Raw genomic sequence first — 24,406 nt, 5'->3', positions numbered from 1 at the left:
CACCTCAGGGTTATGCACTGGGTCCACATCCACTAAGATTATCTCATACCACTTTCATAGAGATTATATTCAGTTGTATTGTATATGCTCGTATGTGAAATCACATACGCTGCTGCACTGAAAGTGCTTCCTCAGGGTTTTTTGTTCCTTTTGCCATGATAATTAAAGGGCGATGGTGAATTACGCAGTTCATATTTGTCACAGTTGGTTGGGTTTAGTTGGTGAGCAGGGGTTTCCTCTTGCACAGTCTATGGCTCCAACACTATACCATTGAGATTAAAAAGGTGCATCATTCATTAGAGCAGCTTCAGTCCGAGTCGATGCAGCAGCATAAATCTGCTCGTCTGACGGACTGTGGAAATTATCCACTGCAGGAATTCTAAACTAACTCTCCCCCCTTCTCTCCACAGAATCATCTTCCAATGAGGCCTCACCTTTCCGCCACTTGGGTCGTTTCCCTCCATCTCTGTATGGTCATCAGGATGTGAACAAACTGCCAGAGTTCCAGCACCACCTCCATCATCATCGTCACCATCAGCACCCTGCCAGATTAGCCAAAGACCTACCTGATGGTCTGTTTCCTCAGGAGCCCGCCGGCCAGCAAAGCCTTAACCTGCTGGCACGACCACATCATGAGGTGCAGCCGGAGCATGCCGCCATATCCGCACGACATTTGGTTACTGTGGTGAGTAACCAGCCATTTGACATCAGTGGAATTCTTAGGATACATGTTATGTTGACACAAACTGAGGAGTGAGCGAAGTGTGAAAGGGTCTCAGGCTGGACATGAACACAGTCATATTAACTGTCCGTTGGGTTTACAGCTTGTCACATTATGATTTTAGCATGTTATGATGTGTACTACCAAAACTGGGGATTAGAAGGGAATTTGGCTTTCTCTTATATCGATGCAGAAAAGTTCGTTTTTATAAATTCACCAGAATACAGAAAACTGAGTGTCTGTGCTGAAAAATGCATTCTTTCTATCAGAGGATGTTTGGTTTCTGAAATATATTTCAGACACAAATGTTCCTTGCTTTAAGCCCTGGAAGTAAATCCGACCAACAGGAATCCATAGTGATGAAATGTCAGTTTGACAGCTGGTGAAATTCCAGCAGCTGAAGGCTGCAGATAAGGAATTTCTGGATGGTGTGATTCAGTCGTCTTATTTTCCCACCGTTGATATGATTTGGATAAACGGGGTGAGGGAGGTTACAGGCAGCTCATGCTGAGAAGATCAGAGGTCGCAGTGAAGGGGCAGGAAGTGAATGATGGGTGAGACGTTGCTCTATCCACATCATGGGTGGAGGAGGAAGAGAGATGCTGCACTCACTGTTGCTATGGTAACCTTGATCGTGTGTGTGTGTGTGTGTGTGTGTGTGCATGAGAGACCCACTTTACCTTCACAATGGGGTGGTTGCGTAACTCAGGGACAAACAGCAGTGACCTTCACAGTGATACTGAGACAACGACACAGGTGGACGAATGAGGGAGATAGGCAGGTAAAAGATGGCAGTGCTAGACGACGGTATGATGACACCAACAAGCTCTCCTTATAAATAACGATGTTGGAAAGCCATAACATTTTTTTCTGTGACCCAGATTCTGACTGCAGGTTCAGCTGTGCTGTGTTCTCACACTGATGCTCAGGTGTGTTCCTCTCAGCAAAGAACACATCCATAAATCTTTTTTTGGACTATTTTTACTCTCATGAGGATTTTTTTTTCCAGCGGGTCTGTGGAGAAAAAAAAAATTCTTTCATTTGCTTGTTGCTGTAACTGCATGAGTCATAGTATAAATGTGAATATTCATCCTGTGTCTGAAACAACTCGGGCAACTCTTCCTTTATAATAGCCGTCTTCTGATTGGCTGCGCTTCACTCTAGCAGAAGGTGGAACAACTACTTGTAAAGCTCATTTTTGCTGGGGTTTGATTGTAGTATTACTATTAGTAATTACCACTATTAGTGGTGTCCAGACTTCCTCACTATTGAACACAAGCAGCCACTTTTATTATATATGAGAAGCAGAGATCACCAGGGCGTGACTCTAGTTATAGGAGTTCATGTGTCATCATGTGAACACAGTAAAATATTTCCTGTACTATTTTTGTCTTCATTTACCATTTGCTTGCTCCCCACTGTACCACATATTGGATTTCATGATTGATTCCTTGTGTACGTCTTCAGAGCTGTGGTCAGTCATCTGATACTTGGTCTGATTCACAGCAGGCAGAGAGATTTATTTATAGGACAAACACTGCTGCTGATTCATTTAACTGAATCTCTACATGCCTGAAATGTGAAGTCTCGCTACCAACACTCCCACAATATTTCGCCAAGCAGTCAATGGTGTCATCGCCACAGATGCATTGTAGGAGTAGAGGCAATGTGGAGAAACCTCCAGTGGAAACTAAAAGACGGGCGAGGATGCTGAGAGCTTACAGATGGCTACCTGTCTGTCTCTGCAGCTCAGTCTGCAGGATGCGGGGTCCTTCCAGTGGGGCATAGCTCACCCTTCACAATGCACAATGAATAAATCACACACAGACCAAAACATAAGAACATTTGAAAGGACTGCTGTGAGAAAATAATATGAAATCTAAATTTGTAGTTAAGGAATTAACACATTCATGGGACCAGTTAATATGTATGTATATATATGTATGTATATATGTATGTATGTATGTATGTGTATATATATATACACATATGTGTGTGTGTGTGTGTGTGTGTGTGTGTGTGTGTGTGTATATATGTATATGTGTTTCTTTTGTCTTTTTTTTTTTTTTTTTTTTTTTTTTTTCTTTTTTAAATGGTCTTTCTCTCAGGGTTTGTGATTTGGAAGTCATTGCATTTTGATTTCATTCCTGCTTCCTTTTCCCCTTTTTTATCCCTGGGTGCAGTTTTGTGTGTGTTGTGTTTTTAACATCTTTTCCATGTGGGTGTTCAAATAGGTGTAAATTGTGAAAAGGGGTGGATGTTAATCTAGTGTAATACCCACCCCAAACCCTACCACCATTACTGCTTCCTGTACTCAAATCATTTTTATATCAATATACTGAAAGTCTTTACGTTAGTAAGTGAAACATCGTGTGTTAGCACTGCACTCTATACTGTTTACCAGCCTCTTACAGATTCATAAAGGGCCTTTGTATCCTAAAAATATTCAGACGGGTAATAATCAGCTGCTCACTGTGCTGAGAACCCACACACACACTGAAAATAACCAGTAAATGCTGTTATGATAAATATAATATAAACGAACAGATATAAATTAAGTATATAAAATAAACTCTTCAAATAGAATAAGGTGATTTGATGTCATGATACCACTCTGTGCTGATAAAAATACAACTGCAGTAATTTTTCTCAAAGGAAACAACACAAGCATGAATAATCTAACCTCATGTTATCCCACTCATTCAGCCGTGTGTGTCTGTGTGAGATCTCACTGAGCTTGAGGTCACGTGTCGCTCACGTTTTTCCCACCAGCGCTCTGCACAGAAGCTGCACAATGGAAGGAAAAAGAGACTGAGGCAGATTCTACACCGAGACGGTTATTTAAAGAAAAAACTCATAATGTGATTAAATTCACGGTACAGAAAATATTACCAGCTCTGACTGAAGTCGTATCAGTCTGAGTAATTAGGCGATGTCAAGCAGTCAAAATTAATTCTCCGCTTGGATTATTGTTTTGTTATCTCTGTTATTAATGATATTGCATATTTCTGTTAAATACCCACCATTCTTGGCCTGACCTTTGTACTCAACCCTTTGTTGGTTTTTCCTTTAATTTGTCACCCGGCAAGGCAACATTATCCATATGCAGAAGAGTTATATGCATTTCAGCTCAGTTGAGTTTTATTTTCATAATGCCAACATTTGCTCCATGATGTTTTATACTGTAAGGTAAAGACTAGTGGTGCAACGGATCACAGTTGATCCGTAATCCGAACCGATCCCACTCCACGGTTCGACGTGATCCGAAGATTCGAAAAAGAAGAAAAAAAAAAAAAGTATGTGTATGGTGCATGTGGTCAGTCTGTCAAGCGATAGTTATAGCCAGCGATAGCGGTCCAAGTGGAGGAGCAGAGGAGTTTGTGGCATTTAAGCAGCCCTTTGCTGCCCAATCCGACCGGGCTAAAGCTATTACAAAAGCTACTGGGGTGTTTAGCTGCAGATGGGAGGCCGTATTCCCTTGTGCAAAACAAGGGGTTTAAACTATGATGAACGTGCTTAGCCCCATATCCCGTTGCGCGTCCACTTTAGTGACAAGATTGTACCCAGGCATGCATGAGCAGGAAAAGTTATGTATAAGTTATAAGTTATGGCTGAACTGTCCCAGGCATCTTCTGTTGCCCAACTACAAATGGGTCGACCTCCAGGGCAACGGAAAGCCACGTGACCGTGACCGCTCATTATATCACAGCGCAGTGGTAGATACAAAGCCCTGTACTGCCCTATATTGCACCTTAATTTGTTTTTATATAATTCTGTGGAATGAGTCTTGATTTTAATATTTTTAATAGGCAAAAAGTACTTAAATAAGTTAATAAGTCAATGTTAAAATTTTGTATTTTTTTTCTTTTCTTTGCTGATCCGAAAATTGATCCGATCTGTGACTTAAAACCGTGATCTGATCCGAACCGTGAGATTTTTTGATCCGTTGCACCACTAGTAAAGACCCTACCATAATGCAGAGGAAAGCCCCCAAAATCAACCCCCCATAAACAAGCACTTGGCAACAGTGAGAAGCAAAAACTCCCTGTGATGAACCTCCGGAAAGGCTCAGATAAACGTAGACACTGTGACCAAGACTACACCTTGTTACTGGAACCAGAAGTACCACATTTGGAGGAGTAGTTGGCTCATGCTAGGTTGGCTATACTGTGTCGATGGTCTGTTACTACGATTTGCTGCCCAGCAGCCATATTATTGATCAGATAATCGCAAATAAAAGGGCTCCAACAGTACAAATGCAATCCACAGGTCTAGTACAGGGATTCCAGTTAGCTGAGCTGAAGCCTAGCATACAGCTAGCAGCTACATCCACTCAGGTATGTATCAGCTCACTCCCGGTAGCTACTTGGCAGGGCCTGGCGCCTGTTGCTCGGTCAGGCCTCTTCCGGGGCGTAGGGGGCCCTCGGGCCTCCGGCCTCTGGGCCTGCAGCTCGGTTCACTCTGGCACAGCTGGCTGCCGGCAGAGCCGACGGGCACGCCAGTGCAGTCCCCTCTAGCTTCTGCTCCGTGGCTGCTGGGTGACCCCTCATCTGGGGCTCTCCTCAGCTCTTCCCAGGAGGGTGGCACAGATGCCCCTCCGGTGGTCCTCCTTGGGCTCTCGCACTCTGGGGCCTCTGGATGTCTGGGGCCTGAATCTCCTCCATGCCTGCTTCATGCCCTGGGGGACGGGGCTATGGCTCCCTACACCCTCTAGCAGACCTTTACATGGGGAAACCTTTTGAATACAAGCGCGCTGATCCACACAGGTTTGCGCACGGGTGTTCACTGTCCATAGACATAAACTACACCTTTCTTGGCTGCTACCTCAAAGCACATTGTGCGCTGTCAGTCCTGCGTGCTGCACCACAGCATTCAATATTTAGTATTTACTGCTGTTTACACTTAGCTAGATTAATGCGATGATGTTGTGTTTATTATGTTGCTCTCTTTTTTTTTGCTAGTTTTCTCGTCTTTTTCTCTCAACAAGTGATCCAGGAGATTTTGTTTCTTTTTTTTTTTTCTCTCGCTTTCTCTTTTTAAGTGCCCTTTCTCACTGTCCCTCTTCCCCTCTGTTTTTCTTTTCCTTCATCTTTCTTTCTCCCTTTCCTATCCCCCAGTCATGTCTGTCCCATCTGTAAATAAAATAAAATAAATAATAACAACAAAGGTCAATCAAATGGACCAATACGGTAAGAAAACAAATGCTACAGCTAAGCTACCAGTATTACAGCCAGTCATGAATGCACAAGTTGCTGATTATTTTCAGCGTGGCTTCACAAATGATGAAATCCTTGTGTAGCTGAATCACATAGCAGCAAACGTACTCTCGAAAGCGCCAATTTGTTGTGAACCGGTTTTGAGTGGACATTCCATGTAGGTTACTGATTGGCAGAGCTAACTCGAACTTTTGAGTTTATTGTTCTCAAAATTTTGAGTTAATAAAACAAAATTGTGAGTTAATCAATCGAAATTTCAAGAAGGAGAACTCAAAATTTCAGTGTGTGTGTGTGTGTGTGTGTGTGTGTGTGTGTGTGTATTTATATGATTTTTTTTTTTTTTTTAAGTGGCGGAAACAGGCTTCCATATATTTCACTGCTCAAGCCTCTGGTGGACATTGGGGGAACTGCAGTTTTTCGATAATTTCGTAATTCTACGTGCATTGAGGTTGCCACTTAATGATAAACCATTTGTTTAATGAAATGGTAACCTACTTATTTATAGGGCAGCAACCAATCATTCTCTTTATTGATTCACATCATGATTATTTTATATAATTAATAATAATTGATTCTTTATGTATCACATCAGATCCACTAATAAGATGTACAGTATATGATTCTGCAAAGTGTGTAATTTTACTTTACTCCAACTCTTAAATATTTTTATGTTTTTATTATTTATCTGTACTACTTTACCCTCCCCCTCTTTCCGATTTTTCTCATTGAACCAAATTGGATTCCCTTCCCACCTGACCGGAGGATATTAGCTGTTATTAACGTGTGTGTGTGTGTGTGTGTGTGTGTGTGTGTGTGTGTGTGTGGTGGGGGGACAGAAATAGCACCTGATCTCGACAGGAAGCACAGCGGGATAATGGCATTACTGGGACAACGGCCAATCAGGTAGCAGGTTGAGCTCTCTCTTCCTCTAAGCCAATGAGAGATCAGGGAATGACAAGATCAGGAATTGGAGCAAAAAGTCCCTGAGCCCTGACTGCTAGGCGCATCGCCTGCCTCTGTGTATGTGTCTGTTCATTCAGTGAAAAGCTTCCTGTGGCAGTCGGCGAGGATCAACAATGTTTGCATGTTTGCTCGGTAAGGTTGTGTAGGTGTTGTTGGTGGTTTGCTTGTTTGTTAGTTTTTTCCTCTTTCACTGACATCCATTTAAGACTGCAGCTGCTTCTGAGGATGAACTTCGGTGAGCTTCTTTCTGTATTTGACAGTTTCTCTGTTTAACTTTCACTCAGCTGATGAGTCATTCTTCACATTGAAACAGTTTGTTAATAATCTGAAGGTATTTAGTTCACTGGGTGACCATTCCAGGCATTTTAAAGCACTGAGGAAAATGAAGTGGTTCTTATTGAGAACTTTTTAATTTGTTAATATCAAAACTTACAATTTTGAAGATTCATCTTTATCTTCTTTTTCTTTTTCTGGTTATTTGAGCCAGTAAGAGTTTTGAGATTTTCAGCCTGTGAAGCTAAGTCTCAGCAAACTGTTCAGAGAAACATTTTATTTTGATTACTGAAGAAGTTTAAACATCTTAAATCTGAGACTTTTCATTTTGTGTAGCTGTTCACGTCAGAAAACTGAGTACTTTGGTTTGTCAGCAGGTGAAGCTGATTTCTGAGGCATAAACATGATGGTTTCTTTGACATTTTTTAAACAAAGAGGTTTGTTTTGTATCGTTGATTCTCTGTTTTGTGGTGACTCGAGCTTCGTAGGTTTCTCATTTTCTTTATCATCTATGACTAAACATCTGGTTTGGTTTGTCAGTTGGTGAAAGTTAAATGAGTTTCTCAACAAACTGCTTTAATTTGAGCATTTTTTTTGGTATTTTTCAGTTTGCTCACCTTTATAGAGCAGACATCGGTTGGTTAGTGGCGTCCAGTTCTGCAGTAGTGGGTTACGCGTTTGTGTTTTTGTGTCTCTCGAGATGTTTGTTTAACAGAACGAGCTGCAACCAGACGCAGTTGGATAATAACATCAGCTGTGTGCCTCTGCTTTTTGTTCCTCATATTGAATTAAGTGGCAGCAGAACAGGTTGTTTTAGCCATTAGTAAACAACCTCCCACACGGGCGCACACACACAAGCATGCACACGGGCGCACACACACAAGCATGCACACGCGCGCGCACACACAAGCATGCGCACATACACACGCGCGCACGCACGCGCACGCATGCACACGTGCACACATACACACACACGCACGCACACACACGTGCACACATATACACACACACGCACGCACACACACGTGCACACATACACACACGCACGCACGCACACACGCACACACACGTGCACACATACACACACAAGCATGCACGCACGCACACACACGTGCACACATACACACACAAGCACGCACGCACACACGTGCACACATACACACACGCACACACGTGCACACATACACACAAGCACATGCACACACAAGCACATGCACACACAAGCACATGCACACACAAGCACATGCACACACAAGCACACAAGCACATGCGCACACACATACACACAAGCACATGCACACACATACACAAGCACGCACAGTGTGATGTTAGGGCAGCGGCAGCACTTATGAGTGTGTTCAGCTTGTCGCTCTCTGTAGTGTCTCAGCACAGGTGTGAGATGACAAGGACAGCAGTATTTCTTTTGCCCGCATAGTCAAATTGATCCACAGCACACAAAGCCCCCGCTGGCCCCACCGTCCCTACTGAAGTAGCTCAGGTCTATAAACTGCTGTTAACTGAGCCAACTGCATCTATCTGTAATGTTTGCAAATGATTACAACTGGAGATGATCATTGAGGGATCTGGGAGGATTTGGATTTGATAAGTGGATTTAAAGTCAATACATCTGAACCTTCACTTCCCTTAAATATAAAGTTTACTTTGAAATGAGAGACTTAAACCAAACAGCTCTTTGTCTGTGTACTCGTCAGTCTTCATCCAAAGAAGCACTTCCTGTTGGCTCTCTCTGCACACAGATTGCTGTAAACTTCAGTGACTCATTAGCGTCTGTCATATCACTTTTTCTGGAAGCTGAGCGGCTTTTGGGAAAACCAGAAGAGCCAAACCGGAGGAGGAGGGTGAGAGCACAGAGAGATAAAATAACAGGATGGGCGATGGAGGGATGATTTGATCTGTTTGGTGATGAAGCCACAGAACAAAAGTCTCTCCTCCTAAGGAGAGGCAGGAGATCCAGCATGGTGATTATTTAGGTTTTCTTTTCCAGTTTTATTTGTCGGAGTCGGGACTGATCTTCAGTTCAGAGCTGTCATTCATTTTTTTGCTTTTTTTTTTGCTTTTTATTATTATTTTTGTTATTTTGGCCAGACCAAGGATAAAAAGAGAGTACAGTAAAGCACGACTGGCTGAATACTCTGTTTCTCCCCTTTAAACACACATTCACGATGCAATAATTTCAAATCTGAAAACATCACGAAAACGGTGCGCTGTATAATCAGGTGATGTCTGCAGGTGTTTTTCAGCTGAATTCCAAGTTTTAGTTTCCAGCTCAGCTCGTGTCGGTGACCGCCTTCAGCTAATAATGTCCTGTTCTCGCATTCATAGTCCCGTCCATCATACTGCATCAAAGTTCAGATCAGCATAACTTTCCCATCTGCTTCACGGTGTCCTCCCATCAGTACAAAACTGTCATGACATGTTTTTGGTCTCTTTGTATTAGACGGCTGCACCAGTGTTCTCAGAACCTGGGGTTACAGTATGTAATCGACAGGCTTCAGGCCTTGGACTGGTCGTGGACTCGCTGTAAAGCTCCAGTGTTGGCATTTTTGTTTTTTGCATGACTTTTTTGATATTTGCTGTTTGATATTTTTGGCTAGATTTAATATCCTAGCACGGCTGCATCAGTAGAGTTTTTTTTGGCTGCTATGACTTTTGGGGTTATCGGGCAAATGCGTCCATAAAATATAGTTTTACAGTTTCTAGAATTTTACTCACCAAAACTAGATTCTTCAGATGGTTTGTTGGTACAATAATTATGCATCTAAGCGCAGGGCAGCTATGTTTGTTGTTGTTGTTGTTGTGTTTTTTGTTTTTTGGGGGGGTTTTATTTGGTTTTTTTTGGGTGAGATGATTGCATTAAACGACACAAATGGGTCCGGTCTCTCTCTTCTCTCTCTCTCTCTCTCTCTCTCTCTCTCTCTCTCTCAGTACCTGGCTGTGGATGTGAGAAGGCTGAACGTCAGTCTTCTTCGGTGGTTTCGGGAGGGTGTAGCGGCAGCGCTGGGCGTTCCTGTGGGGCACGTCCACATCAACCAGCTGAATGTAAGATGCCAGTCGATCACCCGCTGCTCACCCGCTGTTCACTTGACTGCCTGACTGACAGACATCTCTTACAGGAGAAGAAGAATGGCATCGAGCTGTTTGTGTCCTCCGATAGGCTGGGGATCTCCGAGCCCCGCCCCGCCGAGGAGGTCATCCAATCACTGAACGTCAGGGTGCTTCATCGCCACCTGGGACACTTTGGCATCACCGAGGTCTCCACTGAGGTGTGTGTGTGTGTGTTTCTTGTTAAGCATCCCCATTAGTTGCCATGGAGACAGGCAGGGAGGATGGATTGAGATTATTAGAGGGCAGAGCGCCGCTCTTGAAAGTTTAATAGAACTATTAAAGCGCCATCGATCAGCCAGATGAGGAGCGGAGCAGCTTTATACGTTAAGTTAATATTATCACTCACAGTCGCAGCTGTGACTAACGCAGTTCTTCTTCTGTGGCGATATTACAGCAACAAATCAGAAACTTCCCACAGGTGTCAGTGAGAAGCAGATGCCCACAATCAGGCTGCGTTAAAGGAGTAATCCACCAAAAATCTGTTTTTGAATATTGAATGCTCTCAGACTTCTGACTGCAGTGACAACATTCAGTCAGAGGTTATTAATCTCTGACTGAATGGCAGCTCCTATAATATCTTCTTTATGGTGATCTTTAAAGTACTGTGCAAAAAATTTGGAGCCACTGTTTTGGAAAACGTGCTACCAAAAATAAACAAAACAAAACCAGAGTCTGTAAATCTAATAAACTTTAAAGTAAAGGTCAAGTATAAATGCAGCTTAAGGCTGTAAAATCACTGTGAAGAACAAAAACTGTGTTCACATATTCTGGACGAATAGCTTCAATAATTTTGTGGAAATTTTTTGAAATCAGATATTCTCAGGAAGTACGAGCTGACAGATGCAGGCCTGTTGGGAAATATTAGATCATGATGGACTGAACGTCTTCAGATCTGCCTCCCACCTTCACAGCCTAACACAGACCGTGAGGAGGTCATAAAGCAAATCCTGAACAGATGATCACAAACTGGATTTTAAATTTCGTTTCCTCTGTAGAAAAACGTCCTTCAGGGCGAGCAGAGGGACCACGTGTGGAGCAGAGAAGGCTTTTATGCTGTCGTCCTCTTCTTCACTGTATTCGTCATCGTCATCACCTGCTTGATGGTAAATGTGTGTTTTTTGTTTTTGTTTTTTGTTTGTTTTTTGTAAATATGCAAGACTGGACACTCACTCACTAATGTGTATAAAGTTAGCATAAAAACCTGTCCTATATCCCACAGTGAAAGAAGATAGAAGATTTGCTAATCTAATTAGTCGATGTTGGGTTCAAATCTGGGTTCACAATCCTCAGCTGCCACATCAGTAAATCCAATCAACCAGTTAACAAGAACTCCTTCAAGCACTTTGACTTACATGTAATTAGGTCAGAGAGTTACTGAAGAACATATGAAGCCTTCAAAGTAAATAAATGAATTCTCCAAGAAGAAAGAAAGAAAACAAATTCATGAATAATTCATTCTTAGAAATAATAAAAATCTGAAAAAATTACAAACAAAAGAGACAAACAAAACTTAATAAAAACATTAAATAAGATTACAAAGTCACTCCCCAAAATACAAAAAGAAAATAAAAAGTTATAAAAAACAAATGTAAATAAATAAATCTTTTTAGAATGACAAAAAAATATTAATGAACCCCAAATAGAAAGAAGAAACAAATAAAATCACATAATCATATGCATATGAACAACAAATAATTTTTAAAGCAAACACAAAATAGTCACTAATATTTAAAAGTTGCACGTCACATCTTGTCCACATGAAGGAGCACCTGCACACACAAACCTCTGCATGCCTCGGCCTTATATTCCCTTTTTTCTCCTCTTCCTTTTCTACAATGTTCCAATATTCACAGGTTTAGCAGATTTATGTCAGATCCAACAAACAGACCAAAAACAGAACAAAAACGGAATGAAAACCTGTTAAAATATTATATTTAAAAACAAAAAAGAAAGAAGTAAATTGTTTTTCCTCTGGACAAATTTTGTTGCTCTTCAAGCAGAAACTCACCAGTGAACCCTCAAAAGAAACAAAGCAATAAATACATTAAAATAAGAATAACATAAAAGGATGATAAAATAGAATAAAACTGTAATATATTAAAAATCTAAGAATACAAATGTCACTTTCCAGTATTTGAAAAAGAAATAGAGTGGGGGAAATAAAACAGCATTTGAATACAATAAATAGAAAATAAAAAATAATGGGAAGGAAATACACAAGTCAACCCAAATATATATTTAAAAAAATAATATTAATATAATAAAGAATATAAAAAAATATATATAGATGTAAGAAACTATATAAAATAAATTAAACACAGTAAACAGAGAATATATAAGAAAATCAGTCAACCAGCACAAATCAAGAAGTTATTAAATACAGCTGATAGAAGACATAGAAAAAAGTCAGTGGAAAACTTGATAAAATAATTATGGCCCACAGGAAGGTAAAACAAAAAAAATTACTCCTAAAAACAAAATAGAAGAGACTAAAAATGCAATGTTAAAAAAAAAACAATAAGTGTATTTTTTTTTCTAGAAGGTTCCTGTTGTTTTTTTTGTTTTTTTCCAGCATGCAAATCCTGGATGTTCACATCTGGGATCAGAACATTTTCAGGTTCCTGATCTGAACGAGCTCCATCCTTCACGCTCTGCAGCAACGACCTCGATCTTTCTTTCTTTTTTCCCTCCAGGTTTTGTACCGAATGAAAGAGAAGGTGCAGGTTTCTGACAGACAGCTGAAAGCTCCACCCCCTGACCTCCATCTAACCCCGACAGTACCTCCAGACCCCACCCAGAGGTCAAAGGGCACCAAGGTCACCACCACACTCCCACTGCTTGTCTAATGCTGGGCATACACTGTGCGATTTTTGGTCCATTTTGAGTGGATTTTTCAGTCGTGCGACCGTTTTGGGGATCGGCCCGAGTTTCGCCTTTATCGTGTGTCGTGCATCGTGTAGTATACATGGGGTGATGAGAAGTGATTAACACCTCACGACCAACTCCCGATCAACAATTGCAGGGTCGCAAGAAAATCAAACCTGGTTGAAATCCTGTCGGCACTCGTGAGGATGTCAATGCAGCCTCTCACAATGCGCACTCGCAAACAGAAATGGAAGCAGGAAGACAGAGCAGCACGGCAGTGCAGCGTGTGATCTGGACACAAGCGATGAAAGCACAACTTGTAGATCTTTGGCAAGCTCATCCGAGCCTTTTCGGTCTGGCCTCACAAATTTATCACGACTGCACCAACCGTGAAAAGAGTTGGATGGACATTACTGCTGAGTTGCAGCTGCCTGATCAATGTTTTTCTTTAGCAATTTAGCAAAGTGTGTGTGTGTGAGACAGAGGGAGACCAAGAGACAGATTTTGTGTTATAAGCTTCATGTTATGGACGCATAGTGTGAGCACTCCGGTCGCATCAGAGCATTGTGCTGTATAGTGTGAGACCACGCATCGTGACTGACGAACCCGAGCTGAATAACATGACTGAAAAAATTGCAGTGTATGCCCAGCTTATAACAGCCAGGTTAGCTCAGGAATGCAACTTAACGAGTGTGTGTGTTTCAGGTGATCGTTTCAGGAAGCATGGTCCAAGCTGAGCTCCTGCCTGCTGTAGCCACACCCATTCCCCAGCGACAGCCAATCACAGCCTGCCATCGCCTCGGTCCACCTGTCGTCCCCCTGCCAAGGTTATTTTATTTAGCCACAGACTTTTTCCCATGATGCTTTGGTAGTTTCTGTTTGAGTTTTAATAAAGTGATAATCTGATTAAAAGTCGGGACTTCTCAGCTGCATAACATCTGCAGATGTTCATAATGGGAATGATCTTATGAAGCTCCACAGCTTGCTGCTTTGATAGTTTTTAATCAGTCTAGGCTTAATTTGCTCTATTTTTTCCTCATAGCCCCTCCCCCACACCTGTACCAATTATTGGTAGCAACAACCACACACCCCCACCCAGCGTGACCCCAGTTACATCCAATAACGAGCTGAAGCCCTGCCCCTCCCCCTTCAGGATGAAACCAGCTGCAGGACTTCAAGAAAGGTAAGAATTTCTTCTGGATTGTCATGTTGAAAAAACACCGGTACCAAACATGAACATCACACTTTAAGACCTGAACTCTTCTGTTGTGCTGAATGTGGTTTGGACTGAAAAAAGAGAGCCTGTCCCTGAAAAAGACATCACCTTAAATAAAACCAGACTAGTAACTGTAGGACCCGGTCACACTGACGTGCGCCCAGTAGAGGTTCAGTACAGTTTCAGCTGTGTGGTAGCACACATATCTACAGTCTTATGTAAAAGCATCAAGAATCTGGATGAATTAAAATGGGAATTTTTTAATTATAAAATATTGTAAGATCAAAAAGCTACTGAATTTCAAATGGCAATGAAGCCTGTATGTTATTTATTTATTTTTAATATTCAGATGGAAATGTATCTAATGAGCACTCAGTGTTTGTGAGAGGAAGAACGTGCTCTGTGTGTGTGTGTGTGGGTGTGTGGGTGTGTGTGTGTGTGGGTGTGTGGAGTAGCGTAACCTCTAACCTGTGATTGTTGGAGCAGGCAGGTGTTGAGCTGTGTACGTGCTCACAATGAGCCTTTGAACAGATGTGCTTACACAAGGTGGAAAGTGTGGTGGAAACATTAAATCCATGATTAGTTTATTTTTTTCAGTCTCATTTCATGGAGTCTTAACATTTACTCTCGCTGTTACTAAAGACTTGGAAGCACGAGAAATGTGTTTGGCAAGTTCGACACAAACAGTGCAAAAAGAAGAAAAACCTCTTTGAAGCTGGGTACCGTCTATTTCCTGATTATAAAATGCAAACACTTTTGTAAGCTGTTGCTTTTGATGGTGTTAGCTGCTCTATAGCTGTGATGTTAAATTTGGGATTGAACTGGATTAAGATCTGTTGACTTTAAAGGCCATAGTGTTTGATTCGCATCATGTCCAGCCTCCTCAAACCACTCAGTGAGCCCTTGTAGCCTTTGGAGAGAAGCGTTATCATTCTGGAAGAGACCGCTCCCATCAGGATAGAAATGTTGTCGTAGGATAAAAGTGATTTGCAGCAACCCTTCCTTCTAAGGGTACAAGTGGCTTTGCAGGGCACCGCAGAGCGGAGCCAGGAGATCCCCCTCACTATAGGGGTGAAGGGTTCAGCTTTCCCTTTTAATATATTGTCTGCCTGTTTATCAGTACCGAAGGCTTGCATTTAGACAGTCACGTAAGTTTCCTCTGTAATCAGTCTGCAGAGTGTGTGTTCATATCTATCAGAGAGGACTCAGCAGGTCCTTAGGCTGGTGTTTATATGAATAGAGGGGTCCCGTCGGACACACTTCCACACTTGTCTCAGGCTTGGAGCTGTGAGGTGTGTATTGTTAGTTCAGGTTTCCACAGTCATAAACTGATTCTTATGAACGCATTTTTATTCTTGGTCTCGAGTTGAAAGTTTAAAACGACCCCTCTTTGTCCCCTCAGTCCATCCTGTGTGTGCGCTGAGACCTCGCTCCAGGAGCTGTCTGCGTCTGATGGAGTTGATAAAGGGCTAGTTCCTGATTATACAGGGCGTCTTTAACCCAAACTCTGATGTTTTCTTTCCTTAGACCTTATAAAGTCATTTTCAGCTTGCAGTGGAGATTCTTCTGGCTGACAAAGCTGTGATTAATGACACCTCCAGCTTCATAATGCAGACTTCTCTCCCGAGTGGAGTGCAATATATTTGGCAAGGCAGAAGTAGGCTCTGGAGTTTTACTGGTTTCTTCTCCACTAAATCAGATTCTTTGGCCTGTCTGATGGGAAGTATCTGAAACTCTGAGCCTTGTAAACAAACTAATTGCTGTGGAGGTGAAGTTGGTGGATCCCGAATTACAGAATTTATCAACTCTGAGTGGGATCAAAGAGTCCTGCTGATTACCTCCTCAGCAGGAGCGTGGCATCCCTGCTAGCGGATAACCAACAGCTCGAAGCGTTCTCCAACAACTAAATCACTTTCTGTGTGGACAGGCGTTTAACATGAATCGCCTCGAGTGGAAAGAATTTGCCACCTTACCTTTGAATTATCAGATTACTAATAAATTTAAAGCGGTAGGATTGTGAATCCGTAGTCCTGGTGAAGTTTTGGTCTTCTTGTGTTCCCAACCTGTGCCATATAACGTGTACACTTACTTAAACTGACTCACTCTTTTCAACAATTTGTCCCTTTGTTAGATATCATAAATATCTTAATACAAACCTTAAAAGAGTAAAAGCTTGGCAAACATTGGCAGGTGTGCCTAAAGTTTATCTCACATCTTTGTAGGTTTTTATCATCATATCGTTTCAGTAATATGATGATGTTTTTGGCTTAAAAAGTCACCCTTCGGCACATTAGTTACATAAGACGCATTTAGTTGTGAGATGCTTGGATTTGGTTGAGTAAATTAGTTTGACCTCATTTTTCTAAGTCAGACGTGTTGAGAGAACGCCGACTTACATTTTCATACAGTTGCTGTCGCCTTCAAACTTGGCTGAGGCTCATTTCCCCCCTTAAGTAGTTTCATAACTGAAAAGAAAACATCTTTGTGCGCCTCGGCTTGACGTTGAGCACTTAGGGCTTTATCTGCTGCTCCTAAGTCTTCCGCTAAATCACACTCAGACCTCGGAGGCCATTTTGTTCTGGTTACATCAGAGCGAGGTAATTAAACGTACAGTGTTCCTTAAGGTAAGAAAAGGAAGGAAGATTTCGGGCTCTGAGTGAGAACAGGATGTTTTTCTCGGTGTCTGTGTCTCACTTGTGTGTCTGTGTATGCGTTGTCCACTCTGGATGGCAGCCAATCGCCAATCAGACAAACTGGAAGTAGCAGCATCCTGGAGAGGAAACTGGCTGACACGTAGTCAGACGAAGAGAGTCCACCCACATGAACCCCATCAAAGCACACCTTGTCTTCTGTACCTCTCGGCCTTTTGTTCCGACGAGTTCAGCTCAGCAGTTCTGCTCTTTCAACATGAAGTTTGTGTTGGTTATTAATCTGCTGTCAATAAAGAATTTCCTTTGTTTATTTAGGGATTATCACGAGATTCTTGAATAATGTAAAATGCATTGGTTATTTAGCCAGATATGTCTGCACTGGACGGGATGGCAGCACCCCATGTTTTAGACAGAAGAATGCATGCAGCATGTAATTAATATCAAGGAGGCAACAACCAGAGATGTGCAAGTAAAACCAAAGTACACAAAGTATGAAAAGTTCCAGTTTGAATTGAAAATATTCATAAAATTATCATGAATTATTGAAAAATCATGTTTTAATGAGTCTTATAAAACCAGACTTTCATGTCAATAGGTGGATGTTTGTCTGTTCATCTGGATGCTGCATATTCATCCAGGAAGAAATATTTCATCACTCATCAAAGTAACTTTTTCAGTCAGCTGACTGCAGGTTTCCCTACATTATAAACCATAAAGCCGCATAACAACTGAAACCAGCTCCAGTGCCTAACCATGAGCCACAAGTGCCATTTCATAAGCAATTACCATGCAAACTGTGAGGGAGATGGCTGCACCCCAGCTTTTTTGGCTGCTGTGACCATTAGGTCCCCTCATTGGTTCCGAGATGTCCACTTTTCATAAAAATGGGCGTCCTTGTCAGCCCAGTCAACCCAGTGCTCCTTCCAGTCCACCATGTGCACATCCTCATCTTGTAATAATTGACTTCTGAATCCTGTTGTGCCATCTGCTTAAGCAGAAGTTGTTTGGTTTCCCCAATGTATAATTCAGAGCTCTCTTGGCACTTGACTTGAATGTTAGCGAATAAGATAACATTTGTTGGCTAGCTGTTGATTAGCAAGACTGCAGGAATCTGTCATTGCATTACTTTGTAATTGGCAAATGGTCAGTCACCAGACAGATCAGATTCCCTGAACGTAAAATAATTGACTATATTTTTGTTATAATTTGAAGGTAACAATTCATCAAACAGACTGTCTGTGACCGGGTTTGAGCCCCAGAAGGGAATGAATCCTTCTTTGAACCATATACCCTGCTGAGGTTGGCGGTGGTTTCCCCTACATACGTAAAACCAGATTGTGTGGAGTCATGATGACGGTGAACAGCAGTTAATTATTTTAAAACAGAATTTTTGGTTTGAAGATGTACAGGAGGAATGAGACTGAGCTTTTAAAGTGAGTGATTTGTCAGATGGAGCAAACCATTTTGAACACGACAACTTCTTTGATGTTGGGTTCGGTGGTTTGTTATCAGCTGGAAGAGCGTTGTCTCCTTATGAAAGCAAGAGTTTGTCAGACCAAACAGAGTTTTTAGTAAGAGCCGAGGTTAAATCACTGCTGTTGTAAAATAAAGTAAACAAAAATTATTTTCAACCAGTTTTGGTTTTTCTTTGTGTTAAATTATTGTCTGAAGCATTAAGGGGGATTTTTGTTTATCAAATTGCAAACTCTGAGTCAGGAAAAACCTTAAAATTGACCAAGCCAAACTGAAACTCAACCAGCAAACCAGAGAAGTGCAATAAAAATGTAGGAAGGAAGGGAACTCGTTCGCGTGATCAGCCCTTCAATTTTTTAACAAAAGCTGTCTTTGCCTCTTCCCTCCCATCCTTCCTCTGCAGACGTGGCTCTAATGTCTCCCTGGTTTTGGACATGTCTGCTCTCGGCACTGTGGAGCCCCTTAACGTCGCCGTGGTAACCCCCAGGGAGGCAGTGGCCAGGGAGTACCTGCTGTCGGCTGGCCGGCCGCTCACCCGACAGCAGCTGCGCGACATCGTTAACAACACCCACAGGCTGCACGCAGAGTTCGCTGTGAGCCCGAATTTCATGCTTTGGTTGGGTTTTTGATGGGACACACTGAAATGTTGAAGGGCTGATTTACATGCAGTGATGCAGTCTTTCATAATGCCCTCAAGTTCATAGCTGGAACAGCTTTATAATGGATTTTAGAGCTCTATGTGAGAAAATCAGCAGCAGTTTCTTGCAATGAGAAGAGAAAGGCATTGCATTTTCTTCATTTACAAAGATCATTAACTAACCAAGTCAAGTTGAAATAATACTCATGTAAAGTGCATTGTGTTTTAATCTGGGTAAGAAATGTGCCATAAAATTGAAACTTGTCTTCCTAAAATCTCAGGAAATCCCAATGAACTTCATAGATCCCAAGGAGCTGGATATTCCGAATCATGGGACCAAGAACAGATATAAGACCATATTGCCCAGTGAGTATTCTCAGTGTTGCTATGGAGTTAGAAATACTTCCAAAACAATCCCAGTCTCTGATTTCCTGATGAACCAGGAAGTTGTTTTATTATGTAGGCGGGACTTAGTGTCAAAGGCCAACAACCGCAAGGACAGCTATTATCGCACCTCCCTCTTCCCCATGAGCAGACGGAACAATACATTTTCCTCTGAGCACAGTTTGTTCTCACACTGTCGGCCAGGAACTTATCCTGATTAAGACATTATGTAACACACACACACACACACACACTTACTTTTTGGTTTGTGTAGCCGTGCTTTGGGAGGAGGGTGGGGTTATCAATACAGCACTGTTCCTTCCTTCCGACCAATCAAGAGAAAGGAATGCTCACCTAGAGCTGCTGTCAATCAGACTTTCCTCTGTTCCACATTCTGTGTTGTTCTTAAATGTGCTCCAAACGTTAAAACATAACCTGCAATAGGACTCTACCAACCCTAGATGTTATAGGTAGATATCCACTGTCATCATATATTGGCTTGTTTAGGACTACATTGAAGCCTCAGCTTTTACCTAAAAATAAGTTTTCAGCAGACATTTCAAACAAATAACAGAGTCAGGTGACCTTATAGTCTGAAGAAGGCGGTTCCACAGTTTGGGAGCTACAGTTTAAAAGCACGGTCACCTCTGGTTTTAATATGATAGCGAGGGACTGTTAGATGACCCTGGTTAGGTGATTGGAGAGGTCAGCTGCATTGATAAGGTGTTAGAAGTGACACATATGAAAAGTGAATTGCAATAATCAAGATTAGAGAAAATTAAAGTGTGTACTAAAAGTTTAAGATGATTGACTGACAGTAAAAGTTTGATTTACACAATATTTCTCAGATAAAGAAAACAAGACTGGGTAAACTTTGAGACATGAGTTTCAAAATTCAGGTGCTGATTAAAAGTGATACTTTTCCTCAGAATGTTTTTGAGCTTAATTTAAACTATTCTCGTTAGTTTTCTCCTTTGTACCTTTCCTTGTGTCCTCATCTCCTGTCCTTGGTATGTTTCCTAGACCCTCATTCCAGAGTGATCCTAAAGTCAAAGAGCTCCAACGACCTGCTGAGCACCTACATCAATGCTAACTACATACGGGTGGGTAACGGCACAAACTGTCCTGCAGTCCAAGCAATCGATTTATGAACTAATACTTAACATACTTGTTGTTTTCATTTATTTTCCTTTTTCTATTCTGAAAAAAAAATTCTATTCATTATTTTCCAGACAATTAGCTTATTGTGTTTTCTTTGCTGTTTGTGTTGTTTTGATCGACTCATCTGTATTTTCATGTTCTGTCTGTAGATCAGTTGCATAACAACAAATTGTACTCTGAGTATTATTTATTTATTTTTGCCTGGCTTACTTGTATTTCCTGTTTTTTGTTCTAGCTCTCAGCTGCTGTGTTTAATCTGGGAGACATTTTCGTACTTACTCAGGTTTTGAAAAACTTTTCAGTCCAGTTAATGATGACATTTGTTTTGTTAAATCTTCTCTAAACCTTAGAAAAAACAGCAAGCAGGCTGTCATTATCACTCATCTGGAATGTAAACAGCCTTTTCTTTTTCTTCTGGCTCCTCGTCGACCTACACAGTGAAAGTATTTGCCTGTAGAAGTCTGTAATGTCGCTCTCAGACTTCCACACAATAGACTGTCTTCCTGTCAGGAAACACCACTGAAACAGTTTAAAGCGGCGGACCTCATGAGACAACCGAGGCTGTTTAATTTCTTTGTCCTACTACACACACGCACGCACACGCACCAAAAATCTTATTCATCCAGAATAAGTAAGCACTTCAATTACATGAAAATAACAGCGATTATGAAATGAAACACAGCACTTTTTTTTTTTTTTTTTTAAATTTGAAGCTTAGAAATGAAATATGTTTTTGAAGTTCAGTTTGGCACGGTCTTACTGTTTGTTTTTGTTATGTCACCTGGAGTCATTAATGCACCGTTTTTTGCTCTCTGCACACATTTAGCTCAAGCTAGTTTGGAACTAGCCACATCCTGATCCAGTTATCAGTTATGTCGGTTAAAAACCGACAGCATGAGGAGCACCCTGAAATAAAACAAGTTTTTATTCACAAATGCCTTAAAGGCCATGCCAGCGAGAGAACACTGAATCACTGTTCAATTAAACTAGCTCATATACAGGCATGAAAGATTTAACCTGCTGTTTAACAGTGAATACGAGCGAATGGATCAGCTGAATAACCAAGTTAATGATGTTTTTCAGGTTCTTTAGACTAATCTACAGTTCTAACATTTTCTTGCCGTTTTTCTTTGTGTAAAAATGGTTTAAATGCAGACAAATGGGTTTTTCTACGTTTTTATTTTATTTATGTATTCCAAAATGTAACAGGTTCTTTCTTTGCACGTCTTCATGAAGTTTTGGGAAATCCCGGTATATTTTGTCTACTGCTGCTGATAGACCCTGGTGGAGGAATACATTCATCATTCTGTGAATGATGCTGACCCTGCTGTGTGATTGGTTCATTCTGCAGGGTTACTTGGGGGACGATAAGGCGTACATCGCCACTCAGGGTCCTATGGTGAACACGGTGAATGACTTCTGGCAAATGGCCTGGCAAGAGGAGTCACCAGTTATTGTCATGATAACCAAACTGAAGGAGAAGAACGAGGTAAGAGTCTAAAAAGCAAAGACTGTGGAAGAAAGAGCGTCTTCTTAATGCCAGGGTAGATTTTAAGTGTTGTAGGCGCTGAGTGTATAGCAACAAAAATGGAGTGATCTGGAAAGTGCTCAGCAGGAGTGAAAGGTGAGCTGAAGTTAATGAATGCCGTCTTTGTGCTTGCCTCTGTAGAAGTGTGTTCTGTACTGGCCGGAGAAAAGAGGCATCTATGGGAAGGTTGAAGTGTTGGTGAACAGCATCAGAGAGTGCGAACACTACACCACTCGCAGCCTCACGCTCAAGGTACACGTTGCACAGCAGGGAACGTGTTCTCATCAGAGCTGAGAATCAGGACTAATATGTCATGTATGTTTTCATGTATGCAGTGTGGGAACCAAACCTGCTCTGTGCAGCATTACTGGTACACATCGTGGCCTGACCACAAAACCCCGGTCTCAGCACTGCCGCTGCTGCAGCTCATGACTGACGTAGAGACGGACAGACGGGCCGCCACCAACGTGGGACCAGTTATAGTCCACTGCAGGTACTGACAGACTGACCGACAGCGTGACAGTTCTGTTACTACTATATAATTATGAAATGACACCCTGCTCGTTTGATCGCAGTGCTGGGATTGGGCGAACGGGATGCTTCATCGCCACGACGATGGGCTGCCGGCAGCTACAGCTGGAAGGAGTGGTGGATGTACTGGGCATCACCTGCCAGCTCCGAGCCGACAGGTAACACACGTGTACTCCTGCAGGTTTTTACTGATGACCTGCAGGTCCTCACTTCCATGATTAAAACAATCTAAAGGGTGTTAAAAAGCTGACATTTAAACCTCTAACTGGCTCTTGTAAGAAAGTACCATTAGTCGCTGAGAAACATGGTTTTTGCATAAACTCTGAAGCTGCCTCGCTTGTCTTTGTGGTCATTTTAAGTCTCTGTGGTCTCTTGGTTTCCCTTTGAAGGCATTGAGTGTGTCTGACATCCTTGCAGTTGTTTCAGACCTTTTGGTGATAGTCTTGTTTTAGTTTGTGGTCATTTTTTTTTATCTCTTTCTGGTTGTTTTTGTTTACAATTGTGTATATTATGTGTATCTGGACATTTATTTTTTTATTTTTTCCCCCCCTCATTTGTGGAAATTTAAGGTGTCCTGCAGTTGTTTTGTGTTGCATTGATTGTTTAAACTGGTTTTGGCAGTTTTCTTTCTGTGTGGTCGCTTTTTTCCTTGCCATTGATGATTATGTTCAGTGTTTAGTTGTTGTTGTTTTTTGTCCTCTTTGTGGTTGCTAAAGCGCTCATTGAGGACCTTTTTTAAACATGTATCCAATACATATTAATTTAAATTAAATTATTAGTAATCATAACAAAGTTTGAATGATTGGACGAATATGACTTTGATTTGTTGAGTTCATCAGGAGTTGTTTTGGAGATTTGTAACATGTCGCCCAGCCTTGTTAAGTGACATAAGATACATAAATTGCAAATTTGACTTTGTCTGCACTTTAGAGTCAGATGGTGTGTTATGGTTTATTGCCAGCACTAAATTCATCCCTATTGCATGTTTTAAACAAATAGTTTTGCTTCTCATTCCTAACTCTGTCTCTCTCTTCCGTTATGTAGGGGAGGCATGATCCAGACAGGTGAACAGTATGAGTTTGTCCATCATGCCTTGAGCCTATATGAAGCCCGTCTATGTGCAGAAACTGGCCAGTGAGGTTTATCCACCTGACGAAGGTACAAGTTTAACCTGGAAGTGTCCTCTGCGGGTGTGAACTGTGGTTTGGGAAGTCTGGGAAATTCTGGAGGAGGCCTTGGAATTTGATGGACAGCATGGACAACCAAGCAGGACTGTTCTGGGAAGAATCTGCTCAAGGAAAAGGGAAAGGCAAATTATTAAGAATGGAATGTATCTTTTCATCTTTTCTTTTTCATCAAACTCTGTGGACCCGCCCATTTCACTTAACCAACCGATTGTTGGATCGAGTTTTAACTAACCAGACTCTCCCATAATGTCTCTTTTATCATGGAGACTTAACAACTTCAATTTACTGAAACTGATGGTACATTGTTCAATAACACTGTTGTGTTTATGTCTTCTAGCATTTTCATTATTTTGTAATGTGGTGTTTTTATAAAAATGGCTACTGAAAAATGACTGTTAGCTGCACCATTGGTTAAACTATTCTAGTACTGTTGAACCAACACTTACCTGTTTGTGACCTCAGCATGCTATTCAT

General features: G+C 41.5%; 1 protein-coding gene across 2 annotated transcripts in view; it reads left to right on the top strand.

The window, feature by feature from the left end:
- Nucleotides 1-23,929, top strand: part of LOC147309981 (receptor-type tyrosine-protein phosphatase R-like) — a 32,998-nt gene extending 9,069 nt beyond the window's left edge. For both annotated transcript variants that reach the window (XM_086270422.1, XM_086270423.1), the window contains exons 2-16: nt 411-685; nt 10,120-10,233; nt 10,308-10,457; nt 11,295-11,402; nt 12,993-13,115; nt 13,870-13,991; nt 14,207-14,347; nt 18,908-19,097; nt 19,423-19,507; nt 20,549-20,628; nt 22,038-22,175; nt 22,356-22,466; nt 22,550-22,707; nt 22,790-22,903; nt 23,790-23,929. In XM_086270422.1, the coding sequence (XP_086126548.1) occupies nt 411-685; nt 10,120-10,233; nt 10,308-10,457; nt 11,295-11,402; nt 12,993-13,115; nt 13,870-13,991; nt 14,207-14,347; nt 18,908-19,097; nt 19,423-19,507; nt 20,549-20,628; nt 22,038-22,175; nt 22,356-22,466; nt 22,550-22,707; nt 22,790-22,903; nt 23,790-23,883 (2,003 nt within the window). In that variant the 3' untranslated portion in view covers nt 23,884-23,929. The remainder of the gene's footprint in view (nt 1-410; nt 686-10,119; nt 10,234-10,307; nt 10,458-11,294; nt 11,403-12,992; nt 13,116-13,869; nt 13,992-14,206; nt 14,348-18,907; nt 19,098-19,422; nt 19,508-20,548; nt 20,629-22,037; nt 22,176-22,355; nt 22,467-22,549; nt 22,708-22,789; nt 22,904-23,789) is intronic.
- Nucleotides 23,930-24,406: the final 477 nt, after the last annotated feature.

The sequence above is a fragment of the Aulonocara sp. 'chitande type north' Nkhata Bay genome, linkage group LG17 (assembly GCF_057382095.1).
Source record: "Aulonocara sp. 'chitande type north' Nkhata Bay isolate Kocher_YH1m ecotype deep benthic linkage group LG17, A_spYH_male_GT1.1, whole genome shotgun sequence".
In the NCBI taxonomy this organism is placed as follows: Eukaryota; Metazoa; Chordata; class Actinopteri; order Cichliformes; family Cichlidae; genus Aulonocara; species Aulonocara sp. 'chitande type north' Nkhata Bay.
This window is presented reverse-complemented; position numbering and strand designations above follow the sequence as displayed.